This window comes from Tauraco erythrolophus, chromosome 1 (assembly GCF_009769465.1).
Source record: "Tauraco erythrolophus isolate bTauEry1 chromosome 1, bTauEry1.pri, whole genome shotgun sequence".
Taxonomy (NCBI): Eukaryota; Metazoa; Chordata; class Aves; order Musophagiformes; family Musophagidae; genus Tauraco; species Tauraco erythrolophus.
Genome location: NC_141465.1, coordinates 7,688,072 through 7,710,769, shown reverse-complemented (window position 1 = coordinate 7,710,769; position 22,698 = coordinate 7,688,072). Strand labels below are relative to the sequence as shown.

The following is a 22,698-nucleotide window of genomic DNA, read 5'->3' as shown; positions in this document are numbered from 1 at the left end:
AAAAACCATGGGTTTGACCTTCCTGCCTGCAGTATCTGCCTTATGAGAAATAAGATATGGAAATGACTGATCTGCAGATTTTTATAAAGTGCACTCAGATCTTTTTTCAACTCTTGTCCTGCTTAATGAAATTTCAGCAACACTATCATGCTTGACTTATTTGCCAAAGTCTTAGATTGCAGAGAGATGTCGGGTATATAGCTGTTGATCCAATCATTTACTTGCGTTGTAGAGTTGGTCCTGTCTAACATGTAGAAATCTTTCTGTTGTCTTCAGGTTGGAGGTCTCGGAGAGATTCTGTTGGATTGGACAGGCAGATTTCTTTTAATAACGGAGGAGAACTGTGTATCCTCTTTGCAGCAACAGGAATGTTAACTGCTGTCTAAAAATGGGTAAGGATTTGCATCAACTTAGCAATAAAAAGTGTGCACAGTAACCCAAAAGCATAACTGTGCAATTCTGCACAGCTGTACTATCCATGGCAACAGTCAAATTTAGTGTGTACGTGAGGTTTTTTAGAGGAGGTGACTGTAAGTGATGGTCAGCTGGAAAGCAGCCCTGGTTAGCAAGGGGGAGCTATTCTATGGAGTGACACATTTCAAATAGATCATATGAATCCCATTTGATTCAGTATTTTCACTGTATTCTTGTTGACCTACTATACATTGGAAAGCTTACTGTTTTCCTCCTCAAATGACAATAGGGAAATTTACGAGGAGATTTTTAGAGAGCAGCGTTGGTTTGACACAGAGTCTTCACTGAATGCATTGGGCAAAGAGCTCTTTCTAAGCTGTGATTTAAAGCCCAGATTCACAGACGTTTGAACTTAAGTGCTGCTGAGTATGTTATGTTCCTCCTTCCAGGTTTGAAGAAGTACTTCAGAAAACTTCACAGGAGGAGATGTGTTCATATTTCTCTTGTTTGTAAAAAGCCAATTAAAGCAGTATTTTGGTTAATTTCAGCTACATTGTGGATGTAGCATCTGAGCCTGGTGCTCAAAAGACAGACTGTGGATGAAAACAGCCATCTTGGAGCTGAATCAAATCCATGAATATGTATAAGAAAAAAGGTTTTTTTTTTCTCTTGTGGAATCTTCCCACTAAGGGCTGTAGAAATAGGACCTTAATCTCAGTAAGTGTGTGGTCAGAGTGATGCTGCAGAGACAGATCCAGATTTGATTTGTGTTTTGCAAAATGAAATCCTAATTCAGAGTATGGTAGCTCCTGAATGCTTAAAGTCTTCAAGGTAGCTATATGTTGTTGTTGAAAGGATTTTTTGGCTTGGTGTTCCTTCAGGCTTTGCTTTTAGTTTTCCATAGGGAGAGGTAGGTTGCAAAATCAGGATTTTAAATAATTGCTAAAAGTTTCTGGTAACTTGGAGCCAGTTTGTAATGAAGGCAGGAGTTAGCACCAGAATGTAAAATAATACTGAGTCTTCCTCAAATTCAATGAATATTTGAATGTGTAGTTTTGGTTAAGAGCCCATCCCAACCCCCCTTATAAGTGGACAACTTGTTTGGAGTTGTCTTTTTAATACAACTCCCACAGAATGCCTAGGCTGAGTTTGGTACTTGCACAACTTAACTTTGGAGGAGGGGGGGGGGCAGAGGGGGGGAGGAGGGGGAAGGAGGAAAAAAAAAAAAGGAATTTGGATCAGGTGATCAGGTGTTGCACTCTCTTTTGTAAGTTAACTGTCTCCTGCTCAGCACAGGACGTTTAGTTACCGTGATTTGTAATGTGAGTTAAAAGGGCTTTCATTTAAAGACTTTACATGAAAAACAAGATTGTAGAAAAGTTGAAATGAGCACATGTGGCTGTTAGACATCTGCCATACTTTCCTTTGCTTTTGCTTTAGACAAAGAACATTAGGCAACTGACCTTAATACACTGATGCAATAAGCACTTGTTTTCTAAAACTGCGCTATGGGACCTCTCGTTTTCTTCTAGAAACTTTTCAGTTCTGCGATACTTTTTTTATAGCTCCTCTTTGGTTTTTTTGAATTTCTCTGTGCACTGCTTTCAGCTGTGGAAGTGCTATAGATAAGGGAGAGCTTGGAAGCTTTTTGCAGGCAGCAGTCCTCTCAAAATGGTTCTGTCAAATTCCTACCTCTCCCCACTTAGTTCTGGTCACTTGAGAGATCGAAGTCAGGAGCTGTACGCTGTGTTGACTAGACCTTATGGTGTCAAGGGTGGCCTGCCCCGGAGGGTGAGCAGGTTTGTAAAGCTAAGGAAGAGCTGGCCGGGCCCTGTGACCTCTCCACAGCTGTCTGCCTTTCCGACACTCAGAAGGGCAAACAACGTCTGACCTTTTGTGAAGAAGTTTCTAAAGGAAGCATTTGGTTTGGGGTGAACTGGTTCCTTTACCCAGTTCCTATTCCTGTGCTACTGCTGTCATGGCAAAACCTAGTAAGTTTTGGCAAAACCTAAGAGTGCCCTATTGCATACACCTGTACATGGCACGTGTACCCATGTCACAGATTATAAAAAGAAATGTAACTGGTCAGGCACGTTTTCAACATTAGAAGTGACCACTGTGCCACTATGAAGGCTTGCATGATACCTTCACTTCAGGATATTCCTGAATCTTTCTACTGGGTCTTTAATCTTTAGAAATGTAACTCAAATGTTGTTAAAAGAATAGCTATGCATGAAGTTCCTGCCACTGATTTCAGTAGGAGCAAGGTGGTGCAACAGATCCAATGCCCAAAGACACCAGTGAGAAGGGATAAGAAAACGATTTCAGAAAGCATGGCAGAAATAGATCTGGTTTAGTAGCAGATCAAATTATTTCCAAATAGTTTTATGAATGTTTAGTCTAGATTTTTTTTTTATGGGAGAGATTATGAGAAGAAGAGGTAGAAGGAAATTTAAAATTTAGAGCAATAGTTTAATTAAAAACATTATTATAGAGAGCTAGTTACAACTCATTTAAAATATATGTGAGAATTTTTTCCTTTTTTTCTGATGAAAATAATGCTTTTCAGTTTTCAGTATTTCAGAAAAATGCTAACTATGGTTGATGTTTCCACTTAGCTCTCATTAACTTGGATTTAACTATCAGGACTTAAGAGAACAGGGACCTCAATTAAAAGAATAAATGGCTATGCAGTAAGCTTTGTAGTTAATAACTTTACATTGTATTATATTGGAACAAATCTTGCCATAGCTGTACATTCTTATTTTCATTGATGAAGTTAGCTAATTACATGTTAATGCACTGTAGAAGGGATGCTGTCTTTTTAGACAAGGTACTTCAAAAGACTTTATTATTATTATTGCTATTATTGTTAAAGAGCCTGCCCCATACTTCTTTCTTAAATTTTCGTTTTCTGGGAAAGTCCTGGAGTGTGATTCTTTGCTTGTCTTCATGAGCACAGTGCAAAATTCCCACTTTCCAATAAATATACTTATTTTTTTCTCCTTAGAAAAAAATACTAAAAAGAGCATTGCAATATTTGTCAGACAGTTTGTGTCCTGCCCTACAGTAGTGTCCATGGACTGGGGCTGTGGGATTGTTTTGTTTGGTTTTAATACAAACAGCACCTGCTGATGGCCTTTGTTTATAAAGGTTGAAAAATATAAAGGAGTCTTTATTGTTTAAAGCTTCAATACTACTGGTTTGAATTGCTTCACTGTAAAGGCTTCTGTGTTTTTGAGAAGGCAAATGACCAAAGTCCCTTGATTGAACAGTGGAAGGAGGAGGCATGGATATCTAGGTCACATGGGAAGACTTTCTGCAACTGGCCACCTATTGCCTGGATAGCTATTAGAAGACAGACACAGGGCAGTTGGAGGTTAAGTTGCTCTTTTCAGTACGGATATCCATGGTGGTAACTTCCGTGGTGACGGTAGTCATCTTGGTAACCTTCCTGGTATCCCTGGTGATAGCTATGGTAACCGTACCCACCATACTCATCATCTGGGCATTGCATGCCAAGCGATTGCTGAATTGTCATTTCCTGTCGCCGGAGCTGCATAGAATCGATCAGATCATACACAATCGCCATAGACCACATTGGAGAAGGATACCAGGATTTGACGTTTCCATCTTTTCCAACTAGGAGCATGGAGAAATATTCTGGGCTGATTTGGAAATAATTTCGAATGTCTTTCACCAAATTAGCTGGGATATCTTCTCTGTCTACAGTAGAGCTTCCTAGAAAGTGATCATATAAAACAGCATTGATATTCTGGTTAGGCAACAATGGTGGTTTGTAAGTAAGCGAGTTAGCAACATGAGATAGGATGCTGCCCAGCAGTTGGCACAGTGAGATTCTTGTAATTTACAAGCTCAGGATTTCCTTGTTCCAAAATGGAACTACTCCACTGTGAATGAAAGAGGTATTTTTAGCAGTTTTGTTTGGTTTAGTAAACTTGTCTTTGTTCTCTAGGCTGAAGCTACCAGAGTGTGGCACACCTTTCTGTCACCCAATGCACACGCACATCTTTGGCTTCTATGCAGCGTGGGTCCACTGGTTGATATAATGCAGAAGGCATATGTGAAAAACAGTCACAGTGAAAGAAATCACTGTAATTGAAGTGTGACAGCGTGAAGAATTGCAGGACGAATTTGCTGGGTCACTAAAGGCAGCATAGAGCCTCACTCTTGAACTGTCAGAATGGGATATATGGGATGTGGTAGATGTCATGTCCACTTTTAAATGTATGTTCCAGCGCAACTCTGGTGAACTTCAGGCTTGTAAGTGTGAAGTCTGTGCTGGATAAATGAGTAGAAAGTATAAGACAACTAGGATCAGTGGACACACCACACACACACACCTGCCTCTCCCTAGCATATACATTGTTGGCTTGGCAACAGAAGTCCTACAAAGTGGCATCATGCTTTGCAAATTTGTTGAGGTTCTCTAAAGGATGTAGCAAGTGGCTAAGGGTGGTCTGGCTGATACAGGCTATGTGAATTTCCAGAAGGCTTCAAAAGGATCTTTGATAGCTCGGTTGAAAGGCAGAAACAAGATGGGAGTGAATGATCAGTTCCTAGTGTGGAGGGAGGTCACCAGTGAAGTTCAATGGTTGGTTGTGCTGGGACTGGTGCTGTTCAATGTGTTTGTAAATAATGCACATCAGTTATGAGAACGGAGGTGAGGAAGTGTACTGAAGGTGTGGAGATACTCAGAGTAGTAAGGGCAGAGGATGATGGTGAAGCATTGCAGAAGACACTTGTAAGGCTGTGTGACTGGTTAATAAAATAATGGAAGAAACTCTATTCAGATTGAAGTAAAATGATGCATAGGGTGAAAATTTTTCTAACTCCACATAAGAAATGATGAAGTCTGACCATTACCACTTGGCAATGAGATCTTAGGACTATGAAGGAGAGTTTCATGAAAGGCTAGTTCAATGCTCACTGATGGTCAAAAGCAAAAGCAGATGTTATAAACCATGAGGAAAATAATAAAAACCGAAACAGTATTATTATGCCACTATGGAAACGTATTATTTGTGTGCATCTTGAACCCTGCATGCTATTCTGGTTTTCTTACCTCAAAAAAATATGGTAAAACTGGGGAAAAAAAAGTTGGAAAGGCACTAAAGTTAATCATAGGTTTGGAATAAACTCTGTATGAGAAACGGCCAAGACTGCAGTCTGTAAAATGAGTTGAGGGAGGTCTACAGGATCGTCAGTGGCACTGTAGGGATGGATGGGGTTAAATGTTTACCTTTTTTCCCTTCACAAAAGATACAGGGTATCAAACAGAGCTCTAGGGGCCATGTTCAGGACAAATAAAAGGTACCTTGCAGATCTGTAGAGGTTCTTACAGGAGGACACTTGCCAGAAGTTAATGCGAATTCAAAGGGAGATTAGACAAGTAAATTGAAAAGAGGTATGATAGGAACTATACCCAAGACAATGAAAAGTGAGTGGAGGCTGCAAGAGTGTTGACAGAAGTATGGCATCTGCTTCCTCTGTTCATGTTCTTTCTTAGGCATGAACTTATGTCCGTATGTGGTAGAAGGACTAAGATGCTTTCATGTACAGATCTGATGGAATGGCAATGGGATAAATAAACTCCTTCCTGTTTTTGTCCCTCCACTGATGGAGACAGTAGTTGGGATTAGGTAGTAGAGGAATCTGTAGCATTTGAAATGTACCCTGGCAGTGAGATCTCCTAGGAATAGCTACCTGAAGTAGCCTGCTGGGATGCAAATGGAATACTTAAAGGAGGCTTATAAGAAACATAAAGCCTTTTTACCAGGGCCCAGAGAGACAGGACAAAGGGTGATGGTTTTAAACCAGAAGAGGGTAGATTTAGATTGGGTATAAGGAAGAGCGTTTTTAGGATGCGTGTGGTGAGACACTGGAACAGGTTGCACAGAGAAATTGTGGATGCCTCATCAATGGAAGTGTTCAAGGTCAGGTTGGATGGAGCTTTGAGCAACCTGATCTAGCAAAAGATGTCTCTGCCCATGGTAGGGGATTTGACTAAATGATCTGTAAAAGGTCCTTTCCAGCCCGAACCATTCTATGAAGACGAATGAGAGACCCATATAAGAGAAGCTGCTGGGTCTGTGTTTTGCCCTGCAAATTCTTGAGCACAGACATCTCTCTCTCTTTGACAGCAAGGCAGGCAGAGGAGTGTACTTGAGACTGTATGTTATGTGGGAAATAAAGATGTGAGATAACTTCCAGATGATATTTGGGCTTTTCTGTCCTGAAGAAACTATATTAATATTTAGCACAGGAACACCAAGAAAACTTATGGCTTGCTTTTGTGTCTTCTTGTTTCTTAAAAGAAACAAAACAAAAGAGAAAACACAGTCATACCCTTCCCTTTAAAGAAATTACAGCAAAGAAACACTCAGCACTGCGTAATGCCCTTCATGGGTAGTACTGAAGAAACTGGAAACAGTCACTTACCATTAATTGGATACAACTCTAAGACACCACCAATATCTTCTCCAAGTCCTAGCAATTTGAGGATAGTTATATGGCGCAGACCTGTGGAGGGAATTAAGCAGGTTTTGGGTCAGACCAGTTCGTTGTGCTCGTTCTCAGGCCAATTTCAGTTTAATCAGCCAGGTCTGTGTATGCTACATTAGGGGCCAATCTCAGCAGCCCTGTAGGAAGAAGAGTTACTGATTTCCTTGGAGTCTCTGCCCGTCATATCACCTGTCCCAAGCATGGGGATAAACTAGTGTGTTGAATAAACATTTTATCAGTTGCATAAAAGCTGTTGCCAGTGTCCCAAGGACAGTGGCATTTGGTGTGGTTCTGTAGCATAGGGATACAAGCATCAAGCACACCAGTAAATTACAGAGGCCCTTCCCAAAATTCAGAATGTCTCTGCACTGTTTAGTTCACCAGTAAAGCTTTGCTTGTCATACACACAGCAGTGAATTTTTTTGAGGCAATTTGTAGTTAAACTCCTGTCCTAAGTGGGCATTCACTCGTCTCATTTGTTCTGGGCAGAGGCTTGAACTGTTGCTTCTGCTATGAGAAAAGACCTTACGGGCTGTAGAAACTGTTCATGTCGCATTAGTCTGTACAATCTGCAAAATCTCTGATGTAACAGTTTTTACAACTTGGAGGTAAGATGCTTGGAAACGTATCACTTAGTTAAAACACCCATTGAGGACAAGTGCTTTAGGAACTCCCTGGATCTCCTTCAAGCTGTCCCTAACAAAGGCTGGAGAGAATTAACTGTTTTGGTTGCATCCTGTTTTTCAGAAAGCATTTTACAGTTGTCCATGTCACGGTTTACTTTGGTAGTTCCCAAATGAGATGATGCTGATGCTCTGAATGAAAGCCAGGTGATTACTGAATAAACAGACGGTGTAGCAGTGATACTGTGCAGCTCTGCAGGCATGACTGAGATGTATTGAAATAGTGGCTTTTGAACAGGACCTGTTTCATTCCGTTGTAGGAGTCAAGCCTAGGCTCTGTTTGGTACTTGCATTCCTAGGAACCTAAGTTTAAGAGTAAGTCTTTCATAATGGAAAGACAGAGGAGTGTTTCTGGGTCTTACTCTTAATTGCCTCCTGGAGGAGCCCATCTCTCTCCACTGACTATGTAGCTGGATCTTAAGTACCTAGTTAGGAGGCTGGGAAGGTCCTTACCGGGTTAAAGTGGCTTCCGTTAATATTTTTACAGGTTTTGGCAATGAAGCAGGAAGAAAAAGAAAAAAAAAACAACTATGCGTGTCCATCTCTCTCCTTGATATCTGTCCCGGTTCTGAGCTGGGTGTTAGAGGATCTGCCCTTCCCAAAGCATTGCAGTTACGTCATTAATTTGTGCAGTAAGAAAAAGAAAATGCTATTGATCTCCTGAAGTACAAGCCTGAAGGGAAGCTTTGGAGAGCTAACTTTTTATGCCTCACACGCATGATTCCAGGGAACACTTTGTTTAGCTGTCTTAGCTGTAAGGACGTGCTGTGCTACCTGATTAGCACAGTATTTTCCATTTGTATTTAGAGTAGCTACAGCAAACTTTTCAGTTGTCAGGTTCCTCAGGCTGTCTAGGTTCAGACTTGAGCAAAGGAATCCATCACATCACCAGGAAGGATGTGGTTTTGGGGAGCAAGAGTATAATTTCTTTTGACTCACCAAAATTGCAGGCTTGTCCACTGAGAGCAGCAAGCTGCTGGGAATAAGCCCAGTCCTCGTCACTGGGAGCAGAGATCACCACAAGCCGCCTTCTCCATCGGAACCTGGAAAGAGAAGAGAGTGTGACATGGCATGGTCTTGACATGTGGCTCGAGTCCTCTCAGCATTTTTGTTTTCTGCAGGCTGAGATATGTCATACCTCTCTCAACTTCTAAGTAACAGCTGGATGTGAGATCTTCCCAGTTCTGTCTATCACTGGAAGAGTTTTGAATTTTATAACTCAAAAACTCTCAAAGAAACATCTGGAGTTTTGCTGCTTCACCAAAGAAACACTGCAAAGCTTACAATCTTTGCTCAAAGCCCCTTCAGTAGTTACAACAATGCTGAGAAGCATATATTCAAGGGAAAGAAAGATTCCTGTAGAATTCCTCACTAGACATTTAGCTTTTACGTCATTCACCACTGCTGGAACTGCACAGTTATTTTGCAGTCCAAGGGCTGTCTGAGAATTAGGGTGTATCTTCATTTCAGACATACTTACACTGCTGTATAAATACTCACTGACCTCTTTTTCTTCTGTACCACACTTGCTCAAAATACCTTTTAGCATGGCTTTAGATCTGAGCTTGTTCGTATGTGTGTGGCTGTGTGAGCCTGTTGTTATAAGAGGCATGCATGGGGCAATAAGATAAATCCTTGATTTTTCTTTCATAGAGGATGCCCCATCTAACCAAATGCTAGCACAAGGAGCATCTTCCGTTGTCCTCCCAAAGAAAGGCAATGCCATAAGGACACTTGAAACCTTTAAAAATTCTTAGGGGTTTCTAATACTCTCCAAACAAGCCCTTTTTTGAATAAAGATACTTCTCCATTAAACCTAAATAAATCAGATTTAAAGGAGTTTACAAAGCTGCAGGAATATTTTTATAGCAGGAAATGATCTTTTAAATGGATGCAGATGTTACTCTGTTGTAATAGTCGCCTGCCTTTCTGCAGCACCATGTGAAGATCTCAAAGGCTAATCTAATGGGTCAGTTCTGTTCCACTTGAGAAAGGCAGAAAAAATATGGTGGGACTTGCTCAAAGCCACAGAGAAGTTGCTGAAGGAACAAGGGATGGTGATGCATTTGTCTCGTTGACTGACTGATACTGCATGTATTTTTAGAATTAAAAAAGTAAATCCTTGAAAAGCAAAGCTCTCTAATTTTCGTCTTCCCCAGGAGAAACAGCAGAGACATGGGTGTGTCTATACAGGTATGTGAATAGGAATGAGAAGCATTAAGAATCTCATATGTGATGTGAAGGAAAGGGGAGAAATTTCATATTGTTGTTTGGAAAATGGCGAAAAAATAATCTTTGTGATACTTTATATAGTAAAAGCACCTGGCTACCTATGAATAATGACTGAGAATGTAAACATTGGTCATATTTTGTCTAGGGCATAAATCAGGATCGAATCTTATCTGAGCTGCTTTAAGATACTCTAATTCCTTTCTGTTTTGAGTACCTCCTTTGGAGATGCGCAGAGCTGGAGTGTTGGAAGCCACTCAAGCTATTTATCCCCCTGCTTCTGGCAGTCCCTGTACCTGGTGGGCTTGTCACAGCTGCTTGTTCACCATCGCTAATGTACAGGTTTATGCCTTATTTCTGACATCAGAAGCCACAGGCCAGTACTCCTGTCCTGACAAATCTGCCAGACCCTTCGCTGTGTGCATCCTTTCTTCCTCTTCTACCTATTTTGCACCCTATTCTTCTTCGTGAACCCAGAGAGCAGCACAGCCAGTGTCCTGGTGTTCCAGGGGGACCACCCCACCAAACTGAAGGATCTTCTCCTGATATATGTGCCTTTTAAGCAGTACTCAAGCCAGCCATGGCTCTCATGGTCTCCTTTCATGCCAGCCAGGCTTGTTAAGAACAATATTTGCATTATTATAACCGACCTCCCCAATGAGCAACACCCACCAGGGAGATGATGCCAGGACTCTTGTTCAGCTGGGAAGATAATCCTGGACAAAGCTGGAATAAATCTTACTGGGAATCTGACCAGTTAACATGGCTAGTGATGTCCACCCGATATTTAAAGCCTGATGCTTGTTTCACAGACAACAAATGCATTCTGCGCAGCGGTGGTTCTCTTTATAGATGCAACATTCTGCACTTTTCCTGACTGTTTTTCTAAGGTATGTTTATCACTAGGGCTGTTTGCAAGCAAAGAAGGACTTGAGACCTGTCACTTTCCAGCATACAAGCTCTTTCTTGTGTTGGTCAGCCGTTTCCAAACTGTGGTTCTTCTTGGTGGTCTTGAGGATGAATTACTGAGACCTAAACAGGAGGTGGTGAGGTGGGTGGGGTGGATCTTGTTAAAGGTTCTCTTTCTGTTGAAGTGGCCATCGAATTTTAAAATGTTTACAAATCAACAACCTACTCATTTACCTGTTGCTCCTTTCCCTCTCCAGTCATAATCCCTCATGCTGCTCCAGTTATTTTTATAGCCATCTGGCATTTAACAGTGTATTTCCATGGATTCTGATAGTAGGTGAGGAGAGTGCAGTAGTAACAGGTAAAGCCTAGAGTGATGGGGTAGCCTTAAATTCATGTAAATTGTTCTGTAACAGAGAGGGCTATAGCTGCACAGCTCTTCTGTGGATCTGAATTCCCACAGTCCAGACATGTTTATTGCCTGGAATGTAGGTCTCGCAGGTAGAGCCGTAACATGGCAGTCTCTATAATCTCTATAGAGATTGCAAAACCGAAACTGTCTGTCTGCAGAAGGTCTCTCAAATATTTTGCAAGAGACATCTGCAAGACCTTTAGTAATATGCATGACTAATACTGGTAAAGACCAACTGTTATCTCAGGCAGGATAAGAAGGAAGTTACAGAGAATTAATTACTGATTCGAGCTACATAGAAGGGATTAGAGTGGGATTAATGAGATTGTGATGGTTGATGGCTGAAACACATAAACACTGTGCTTCATATATTCAAAACACTGAGCTAACATCTGTGAATTAATCCTTATTTGCTCTTCTAATGCAAATCAGGGTTATTATGTCCATGTTATGATGGGAGTACTGCAGTACAGAAACGTAGTGTCCAAAGCATGTGCAGTCAGGAAACACAACATGCATCCTGACTTCCAGTGCTCTGTACAAGACGGCATGCAGCTATGGCTACAACTCTGTACTTGCTTAACACTGTAAATACTGAGAAATCTATATTAAAAAAATCACAGAAATAGTTGGATGGGTGTTTTTCCAGTAAGACAATAATTATTAGAACTAGCAGTAGATAAGAGCAGAAGGTAGTACCTGGATAAGAAGCTCTCAAGGGATTGCTTCTTATCTTCTTTGCACACAATGCCCTCTTTTTTCTGTCTTTCCATGTCTTTAATTCGTGACTGGAAGGTGTCGATCAAATCAAACACAGACTTCATTGCTATGGGTACTTCATAGTATTGCTGTTAAGAAAAAAGAACAGATGGATAAAAGGATGCACATATTAGCAGTCTTTCTGCAGGTATCACAGCACTCTAGGACATACAGAGATTCAAGCGTTCCTATTTACCAGATTAGAAACCATGGAGAATATTACTGCTTTTGCAGTCAGACTGCTCTTTGGAAGTGGCATGTTTTCAGTATTTGCCCAATGTGGGAAGGCCAGGCCATTGCAGGCAACAAATTGTCATTATATTCTTTTGTAAGGTCATTTAACTAGAGCATTGCCCATATGCAATGTGCTGTCATCCCGTTGAGTGGTCAAACTGTGTGTTTTAGAATGCCAGGTACTACATTAAAACCCCTGCCAGTGGGGTGTCCTGTTCCTATGGTGTCAGCTGAGCATCCCAGCAGGAACTCACAATTCTCGAAATCTCCAAACAGCAGAAAATGAAGATAGCTATGTAATTCCTGAAAGTTTGTCCTACTGTCCGTTTTCTTGTCCTCCAGCAATGGCCCAGTCCTGCATCAGTCTCTTATGTGCCTCACATGCATGCCTGTTGTGTAATTTCCTAAAATTTTTGATTTTTTTCATAGTTTTCCAATGCCTTTTCTTTCAAAGAGTCGAAACCCTCACCTTGACCTTCATGTCAGTGTCCGTCAGCACCATGAAGAAGTCATTGTAGGTCATCCCATACTCTTTCCTCAACTCACTGATGAGCTGCTGGTCCACAAGATCTTCATCTTCTATCACTTTCATGGGCTTTTCATTATCTTAATGTGAGATAAAGGAGAAATAAAAATAGTCATGGAATCACACAGTACTCTGCCTTTAATTTCACCTTGAAAGAAAGGGAGGAATTCATTTCCCAGAAGCCCTCTTCCCGCTGCATAGGCAAGATGTTAAAAAACGTCAGTATGGCACTGTGGCTTTTAACTGTCCAGTTTTCAATCCCAGTAGTTTTGAAAATCAGTCTGTCCTAGAGCTCATGCACTATTCAACACTTCTCCTTGCTTTTGAAAAATCTTGGTTGCCCACTCTTTCCTGGAAAGATCTTTTAGATTTTTTTAGTATGCTTATACATGTATATGCATGTACTAATCATTTTACCAGCTCTTGAAATGCAGCCACTTCTGGAACAGAAAATAGAAACTGTTCAACAATTTAGGACAAGAGCTGGAAAGCACTGTTTCCAAATGAAAGAAAAGGGAATTTGGGCCAGTAAAATACAGCTAGAACAGCTTGAGATTGGCCAGGACACTAGAGTTAACCTTTCCAGTCTTAAAATATTACAGGGGAGGTTTAGTGACTATAAGAAGCCAGAAACAGTTTAAGGTGTCTTCAATACTGCAGTCCCAGCATATCAGCTCTTTCTATATACCCTGCTGTGGCACTCCTGCTCCATCTTCTTGCTGATGTTCATTTCCCATTCTAGTACCCTGACAGGAAAAACTTAGTTTTGAGAATGATTTGTACCTCCTCACTGCTCTACCCTAAGGAAACATTCAGAAACACTTGAGGAGAAAAAGACCTCTGCAGACAGAGATTTGAAGCATGTAGGAGACAAGCCTGTGGAGGTACTGAGGTTCCTTACTTCCCTTGGAGCCAAGGTGTATAAGGGCTAAGTCCTGAAAGCCTCCGTGTCATCAGCTCAGCCTCAGCTGTAGCATCCAGCACAGCACTATACACCTGAAGCAATGCTGGACAGGCCTCCGTATGCAACTGTGGGCCTGGAAAGCTGAAGACAGGGTACATCACACACAGAGTGAAACGCCACCTAAGCGCTAACAAGCTCTCTGCAAATGTTACTTGCTTATGCCCTATGACACCACTATGAATATAAATAGTCATATCCTCACTTAGAGATCCCAGTCATGGCTTGAGTGACCTGCCTGAAGTCAAACAGTGGGAAACTGGGAGATGCTCTTTGGTTTCAGTATGAGCTGATCTTGGCCAAACAGTGTTAATGAGTTCTCTTTCATTCATTACTTCTAAATGCGTTTGAAATTTCAAGTGAAAAGTCTTTTCTGTGGACTTTTCTGTTGTTGTCATTTGTATCTCGGTCTCAAGATGCAGCACTACAAGTAGACCTCATCATGCTGGATGCTAAGGCTTCTCACTGCAGCATAAATAGAATGAACAAAATGTTTCTTAGGAGCTTTTGCTGCCTCTGGTGCTGACAGCCATGAAGAGGCCATGCAAGCAGGAAAGGTAGAGGAGAAGGGGGTAGGGGGTAGAACAGAAAGACTTTTGTATTATTTAAACTTTTTAAAAGCTCAGGATTTGGTGTTTTGGGCAAAAATGTAAGGTGAACTTCATGTTTAACTTACACCCTTCTAAGTCTCCTGCTTTTCTTCAACAAGTTAATTCCTCCTGTGAGAATTCAGCTGTTATATACACTTATGTGGTTTGGGGTAAGTTTGGGTGTAGGTTAAGTCTGGAACAGTCTGAAAGAGTATGGTCTGTGTCGGAGTGAATGTCTGTTTATTAGCCAGACTCGAGCTAAATATAATCCTAAACAGTCCACTGACAGGCAGATGGGTCTGGGTACATGAAAAGTGACCTTGTGTAACCTTGGCCTGATGTGGAAAATCCTGTACCACTCCAGATTTGACAAGGAGGTGCACAAATGGACAGTCTGGCAGGATTTGTGTCATTCAGGGACACAAGGCTCCTGGTCCCCTACTAAGTCCTCTCCCTCTGAGAGTAGTAGAGGCACGGCTGGAAGCCAAACATAAATCTGTGATCATCTGGCCAGTTGTATGCCAGACCTGAAATACCCTGTAGCTGGTGTGGTCCTGAGCTTTCTGTTCCAACACACATCTCTTCCCGAGGTCTGGTAAAACCAGATGAACTTCCAGAGGAAAGATGCGGTGGACCTTTAAGCAAAACTAGCTTTTATACTACTTCTTTGCCTTCGTCCAGTGAAGCATTCATGGTGGTGTTAACGTTTAGATGCAGGCAGCAATGAGATTGTTTACATGATTCAAGAGACACCTAAGCTTAAGTGCTTTGCTGGACTGGGACCTGAAGTCTTTGTCCAAACCCTACTGTTATGAAAGGAAAGGTTCTCACTGGCTTTGGTGGGTGCTTCCCCAGGACCTGAACACTGACACCAGTTCTTTCAAAGCTGCCTACGCGAGGTGAATGCCCAGTGTCACCTGTCTATATGGGAACTCTGTATGTAAAGAAAGGGCTACTAAATATGGCTGAATGAGCTACTTTTCAAGTCCTCCATAGTCTGATTCATAGTGCCTCCAAAATCTCTGGCTTCAGAGGGATGAACCTCTTTACAATAGCCAGCAATAAACAGTCACACTGATGGGTATCTTGCTTTACAGGTAAAGAGAGGCAATAGGATTTCGAATGGTAAACCTTTTAATATCAGGTATGCTGATGGAAATTTCTAAGGTTGTCCATACCTAAAGGCCATGGTTGAAATCTTCTAAATTAATATCTGTCTACCAGTACAGAGGGGAAAACGTGCCTGGACCTCCCCTTACTGTGCAGGAGAATACTCACTTCTTGAACATATCAAAATCAGCTCTTAAGCCTAGAATAGCTGATCCTGGGAAGGAGGGGAACTTGCAGCAAGGAGTCTAGCTAGCATGCTTCTCTTTGTCCTGGATTTAGCCACTCGTGCCCCTGAAAAATGAGGCTTTTTCCATGACCGTGAGGAGTGCAAAGGCATCAGAAAATGTTATATGGCAGAGTGGGGAGATAATGATGTTGAACTGCAAAATAGGATTAACTTGGGCCAAGTTTTGAATACAATCTCAAACAGTTCTCTTCAATATTTCTTTCCCCCAATGTCCTCTCCTTCATGACAACATCCAGTTTCTTCAAGCAGAGTTTAAATCGTGTTAGCCAGTACCTAGCCACCCATGGCTGATGGCCTGCAAAAAACAAGGGTGGGGGGAATTGTATTAGGGCAGCTGTTTGGTTAGACAGCGAGGCTGGTATTCAAGGTATCAATAGAGCCGAGCCTCATTTCCTCTTTCTGTCTTATGCCTTTATCACATTTTTCTGACTTTTCACCATTTTACTGGCTTTAAGAATTCCCACAAAGAAAGCTGAAGGTGCTCAAGTTACAATACTGAAAGCCTAAACATGGAAAATTCCAGAGACACTTAAGTAAATACAAATGGGTGTAGTTGGCATGGAAGGAGGAGGAATGGGTTCAAAAGTGCAACTGGACTACAACAAACGATCTTCCTTAGATCTTGACCCAAACTGGGGAGATTTCTCCCTTTCCTGTCAGTATTGTGCCCACGAGATGGAAAGAAATTATTAAAAAAAAAGAACCTAGCTGAAAGTGGTCAATTTTCATGCTGCTGTTGTTCATGGTGCCAAAAATTGTAATGACTGAAATCTTCCTCGTTGCCATCTTGCAGAAGCTTTCCAGATATTCGTCTCGCTGCTGTACATACATGGCGTTGTCCGCCTTGGGTGTCGTGATCAGCTGGTTGATGGCAGAGACAAAAGAACTTGTTTAGTATAAGGAATGAAGCAGATGAATGTTTTACTGAAGGAGAACTAGTCACTGTCTGCAAACTGGGCTTTCTTTTCCATAGAGCTGTTGACAGCTTCGTAGCTTTATTTTATTTATTTGTGTTTGGAGTGTACCTTTAGGCCCAGGCCTGACCCAAAGGTGTTCAACCAGCCACAGGAAAACCTTAGGAAGCATGGCCAGCTGATGGCACCAGCTCCTCCATTGCCTCTCCATAGTGCTGGTAGAAGAAATGGGACTGAATTTTAGAGAAAACCATGTACTCTTCTATTATCCCTTGCCCTGCCAATCGCACCAGATCTCCCTCACAACCTTCAGTGGTGCCAAATCTAGGATTCCCTCTACTCACTCACAGTGGGAGCCCTGGGAACATGGCAGCTGCTCTGGCCTCGTCCTGTGGTCTAGGCAGGGGTCCCGGTGGCTATTTTGGCTGTCCAGGGGTGACTACAACTAGGGCTACATGAATGCTTATGAAACCGATAGCCGTATAAGAAGACCTTGAAGACTTGCTAAGGCCACTGTGACCTCATCTGAAAATTGCTAATTTAGCTTTTATTCATTCTAAGCCACTTTGATGTCTTACGGGACTGAAGGTCCTGTTTTGTGGTTGGTTTTTTTTTTTGAAAAGGTAGGTCTATGGGGGGAAGAGCAAAAGGAGGAACAATTACAACGAAAGTACAAAAAGCTCTACAGTTTATAGTACTTATTTCAAAGCCTCCTAGCAATTGCAGAGATTTAACTCTTTAAAAGTTTAAAGCACACAACTTAGATCTTTCATCAGTGACTGAGATGCAAGTATCCCAGGGAATGTGTGTGTGTGTGTGACAACGTGCAGTGCCCCTGTGCAGCAGTTTCCAGCAGAAGGTGGAGAGGAATGCCGCAACTCTAGCAATGTAATTGTTCTAACTGGCAGCAGTGAACTGCAGTCAAGCACCTGCCACCAGTCCCCCAAACACAAAAGGAGTTGAAATCTGGATCCAAATTTTATGGTTTAAGGTCGTCAGTAATCATAAAATCATAGAGTGGTTTGGGTTGGAAGGGACCTTAAAGATCATCTAGTTCCAGCCCCCCTGCCATGGACAGAATCCTTCAGTTGCAAACTTAGGCTTTAGTCTATAACAGGTGCAATCATCTTCTAGCTGCCTTCTTAAGTTTGTAGGGCCTGGAGGCTAATTTTTATGATATGCTCCTTATAAATGCAGTTCATCCATGTACTGAAATCTAAGAGGCATTTCTGTGCTTATAAGATCTGAGTCTCATTTATGCAAACGCCCCCTGGCACGACTACAGCACTGGGACATGAAGGTGAATGAGACTCAAAGAGAATTTGATTTCTGGGCCGTAACATGTAACATGCTTTTAACTTGCAGAGAAATGCTTCAAATGAAAAAGAATCATGACAAGGATTTGAGGAGCGAGATCCAAACCAGACCATTGGTTTGTATTGTCCTCCTAGTTTCGGAGGCCGTAAGCAGGAACGCACAGTCAAGTCTGAATTTGATCTACTTCATCAAGCCTTACAGAACAAAGCAGGAAACATTGAAGAGGCAAAGCAAACTTTGAATCAAAGCTTTGTGCTCGGGCTGTTTTAAGCCAGGCAGTGTATGCACCGTATCTATCTGCATTTGCGTGTGCGTGTATGTGCATGTGAGTATAAATGGAGTGTTATACATAACCGTCAGTCTGCGTTTCATCACCGCAGAAGAATAAACAACCCAAACTCACTGAGCTAAGACTTCTCAACGTTAGTAAGACTGCAGTAAGAGCCCCACTAGAGAGAGGTGGGGCTGTGGGCCTCGAAACCTGTACATTGTTTTGGTCTCTGCAGCTGGGTCCTATATTTGTCATTAATGGAACTTAATTCAGAATAGCCTTCATAATTCTGGATGTTTGAAATTCACACTGAAATCTGAAATCCTTAATGATGTCTGGGACTTTAAAACCCACATCTTTCTCAAAAAACTTTTGGGAGAGAACTGGAACAATGTTCTTGGGGAGCCAGTCTATTAAAGCGGCTGAAAGACGAAAGTATAGCAAAGCACTGGGGAATAACTCAGGTGGAGCCACTTCTCCAGCAGTGTGGGCAAATTCTCTAGAGAGGGAGTTTGAAGGCTCATGAATGGCAGAGTTCATCTGGAAGGACAGACCCTAAGGGAGCTGAAGAGTTTGACAGGAAGGGGTCCAAATAGGCATGTGTGTGGATTCAGAGAAGCTTGAGAAGTTCTTTGTGTTCCATGTGCCATGCGTGGCAAAGAGATAGTAGAGACCAGGCACTGCTTTTACTACTGACCAGATTAAGCCTATTCTCCAAGAAACTTCAGAGCAAGCCGGCTGAGTGGTATTAGATACTGGAAAAGTGAAGTGCAGCGTGTCATAATCATTTGTCTTCAGTGACTTTTGGCCTGACAACCTGAGATTGCGCAACTTTCTTCTTGGAGATGCAGCTGAGAGGTGGCCTAGTATCAGAAGGTTCCAACTTCAGACCAGCCTTTAAATTGCCAGGACTGTGTTGGTGTAGTGAATTAGCAGCCTGGCATCTGTGAGCTCTGCTTTTGGCTCTTTTTTCAAATGTATTTGTTCTGATGCTGCATATATTTTGGAAGCCACGACACTGAGATATATGACCAAGTTTCAAAGATCCCAAACTTCTGTGCAGTTTCTTTCTCTGAGCATTTGATTTGGCTAACTATTACTTAACAAGTAACTATTAGACGTTATTTGCTAAATTCAATCAAGTTCAAAATTCTCAACTATGTGGCTCTTCTCCATTTCCATCATGCTAGGGAATGCAAGTCTGCTAGCTCTGCACAGCCCCTACAGCTGGAAGAACGGGGAGGGGGAGAAGAAAGTTGGCTTATGCTCAGGTCTGTGAATCATCAGCAGAACGATTAATTAAATTCCAATGGTTGAAATCTTAGTTTGGCATCTTAGCTATTTGTACTGGAATACGGGGCATGAAAGTCAAAGCTATGTTTGTGACACTGACAGTTGGACAATAACTGTGAAACAGGCCAGCTTGCAGTGGAATAATTGCAAGAAACCAGCTCCCACAATAATATTTTTTAAAGAACTGATTTTCAAAGTGTGCCTTTCAGGATATGTGCCATCTGCCAGAAAAAACATTTGTACTACAACTAGAACTGTTTCCTGTCCCAGGTGAAGTGTTTTTTTAGATAAGTAGTTGGAAAAACATACAACACTATTAAACCCTGGGACAAGTAAGTCCAGACCATGCTGAGTTTCTCAGACTTGAAAACTTACCATAGTGTTATAGTTTCATAAAAACAGCAGGGGAAAAAAACAAAACAAAGTAAGGTTTGCACGGGATCTCTGAAGACGTCCAGGAGATTTGAATGCCAAATTCCCATCAGAAAGAATAGCAAATGTAACAGTCCTACCTCAGGGCATCTGATCATACGCCTTTGTGCGTATCCTCAGCCAGACATGTGCTAGTACTGCCAAGACACCTGGCTTGCTTCCAGTTTTAGGACACCAGCACCAATATGCAATAGGTGTGCCAGCTGGCAGGACATGCTGAGCATCGAAATGTGGTAACATTGGCAAGTACCCCAAAGCAATGAAAGGATGTAATCCACGCTGGAACTTCATATTATCAATCATAACTATACAGATCCTGACATCTACATATCCACTGGAAACAGAATAATCTGGTGGCTATATGGTGGCTCATGGAAGTGACTGGGAAGAGGTTTTAGCCTAATTCCTGGCTGGCTGATGTTCATACTGCATGTAAGAGTTCCAGCATGAGGCTGTGAAACCTTCCCTGTTGGAAATGATTGTTTGGGTCTAGAAATTTTACTTTGCACCAAAAAAGAATAACACAAAACCACCGTAAACTTTCTGTTCTGCATATTCCTACTAGGAGGGAGACATGACTTCATTTATGTAATAAGATGCAGATGAAAGAGTTACTTACAATGAGCCGCCTTTTGCCTTCAAAATATTCCAGGAGCTCGGTCACCAATTTCCTGGGAGGCTGTAGGAAAGGCTTCTTGTTAGGCTTGGGGAAATCCTCATTCTCAGTCCTGCTCCCCTTCTTGTTCTTCTTGCTACGGTCTTTGTCCTGCTTGCTCTTTTTCTCAGCTTTGTCCTTCTTGGACTGCTTTTCACTCTTCTGCAGCTTGTCAGATCTGTCCTTCTTCTTTTTCTTCTCAGGTTTATCCATTCGCTCATGCTTCTTTGATTCTTTTCCTTTCTTTGGGGAAATATTTCCTGCTGCAATCTCTTCCTCTAAATGGGAACTAGCAGGCTTGCTCTGGTCATATTTGTCTTCATATTCATTGCTCAGTATCTTTTCTTGGGCCTTCTTTTTTGGTGGTTTAGTCTTAGTTGGTTTGTGTTGCCCTGGTGTGACATTCAGGTCCCTGTGGTTATAGTCTTTCTGTCTGTTCGGTTATCTTTAAATCTACCCACATTTGCCTTTGTAAAGTGCACTGAGGGAGCTGTTGGGGCTTCTGTGAAACTGTCATAGCGGGCAGATTTGCTTGGTTTCCGGGTGGCCGCTGAGTGTTTCTCCGGGTGGCTGCGCTGCCGTTCTCTGCGGTTTGCCTTCCACACAGGAGAGTAGAAATCCTCAGAGGCTGTGACTCGTGGCGTGGTGGCATCTGGGGCTACTGGCAGCCTGTGGTACTCTGTGGTGGAATGCGACTTTGTAGTCCAGGTCCTCTGCGTGGTAGGAAGGGGTGTAGTTGTTGTCGTAGAACGGCTTGCTGTTGTCACTGCGCGGGTGGTGGCACGGGTGGTTGTGGTGGTGGGAGGGAGGGTAGTGGTCCTTACTGTAGGCAGAGGAGTGGCCACTGTAGTTGTCATTGGTTTCCTCACTGTTTTGGTCCTTGTTGGCTGATTATTGCTCTTCCTTGGCTCCTCCTTCCTTGCTGATACCTGGACATGTCCACCACCAGGGGTAGGCTGGGTGCTGCCCCCGTTATTGCCTTCCTCAACCACTTGTCCCTCCACCCCAGCTGCTTTGCAAGTCTGGATGAAGCCCTTCTGCCTCATCTTCTCAATTTTTCTGATGGGGCTCTGATCAATAACTTCGTACATGGCCTCTAGCCTGACTGGATAAGGATACCTTTCCTCCACTTGCAGAGTTTTCTTCAACAGCACCATGCCAAATTTCCCTTTCTCCAGTTTCAGAAAGCTCATGAGCTTAGGTATGAGGGCAGGATCGAGTGGCTGCTCCAGGATTTTTCCTTCATTGGTTATCCTTCTGACTTTTCCCCCTTCTTCTCCTTCTTCATGGAACAACACAATCTGCTGGATGTGCCTCTCAGCCAGTTCACAGTAAACATCGTTTTTCAGCAGGCTCATCATGAGCCGGTAATAGCCCTCAGAAGCATGGGGGGCAGAAATAACCCACACTCGATTTTTCCCAGCAAAGCTGGCCAGGACATTGGGAGAACTTGATCCCGAAGGGAAACGTACTGCTCGTGACTGTGAGGCAGAGGGTATCCCTTCGTCCTTAATCATCTCGGACTTGGAGTATTTGGCTGCAGCTGTGAGTCTCTGTATCCGCCTCATTCTGGTCCCCATGCCCCTGGCCTGGGAACGCGCTTCCCCTTGCAGGAGATTGGCAGGTGCCTTTGGAGGTGCTGAAGGATCCCTCTTGGCGATGGGGTGTTGGGGATTCGGGCTCGAATTCCTCAGGGATGCTCCAGACCTTCTCAGGAGGCTGCTTGGAGCCCTGTAAGCCAGGGGCACTTTCCTAACCCCCTGGCTCCCTCTCTCTGGTAGCCTCCCTGTCTTCTCAGAGCCGCACACTAGCCACGCTGCCCACAGCAGGGCCAAGCTGAGAGCTAGCCTCCAATTCATTGTGCAATCTGCTTGCAGGGAGGAGGAGAAAGAGAAAAAGTTAGATGTTAACAGTATGATGATATTTTACATGGTGATGAAAAAAGCAGAGCACAGGCTGGCTAGTTTTTGTGATTTCAAAGCGCTGATTACACCTCAGTTCTGCCCTGGTGGCTTTGTACAGTTTACAGTTATTTTTGGAAAAGCACAAAATGGATCGTTTTATGCAAAAATGAGATCATCCGTCTGTAACATGACTCTGTCTATCCAAAAGGACACTGTGGTCTGCATCCTTCTCTCCCTTCTCTCTCTCACATACACACATGCAAACATTCACAGAGAAAGGGTCCGGTATGCAGAGCAGAAAGCCAAGAATTTG

General features: G+C 42.6%; 1 protein-coding gene across 1 annotated transcript; it reads right to left on the bottom strand.

Annotated features, from left to right (window-relative positions):
- Positions 1-3,808: 3,808 nt before the first annotated feature.
- On the bottom strand, positions 3,809-22,340 carry CCDC80 (coiled-coil domain containing 80). Its single transcript, XM_086621564.1, is given in 8 exon segments — positions 3,809-4,155; positions 6,877-6,957; positions 8,562-8,665; positions 11,872-12,020; positions 12,635-12,771; positions 16,304-16,460; positions 20,446-20,912; positions 20,915-22,340. Coding segments are annotated over 8 exon segments (2,868 nt in total).
- Positions 22,341-22,698: the final 358 nt, after the last annotated feature.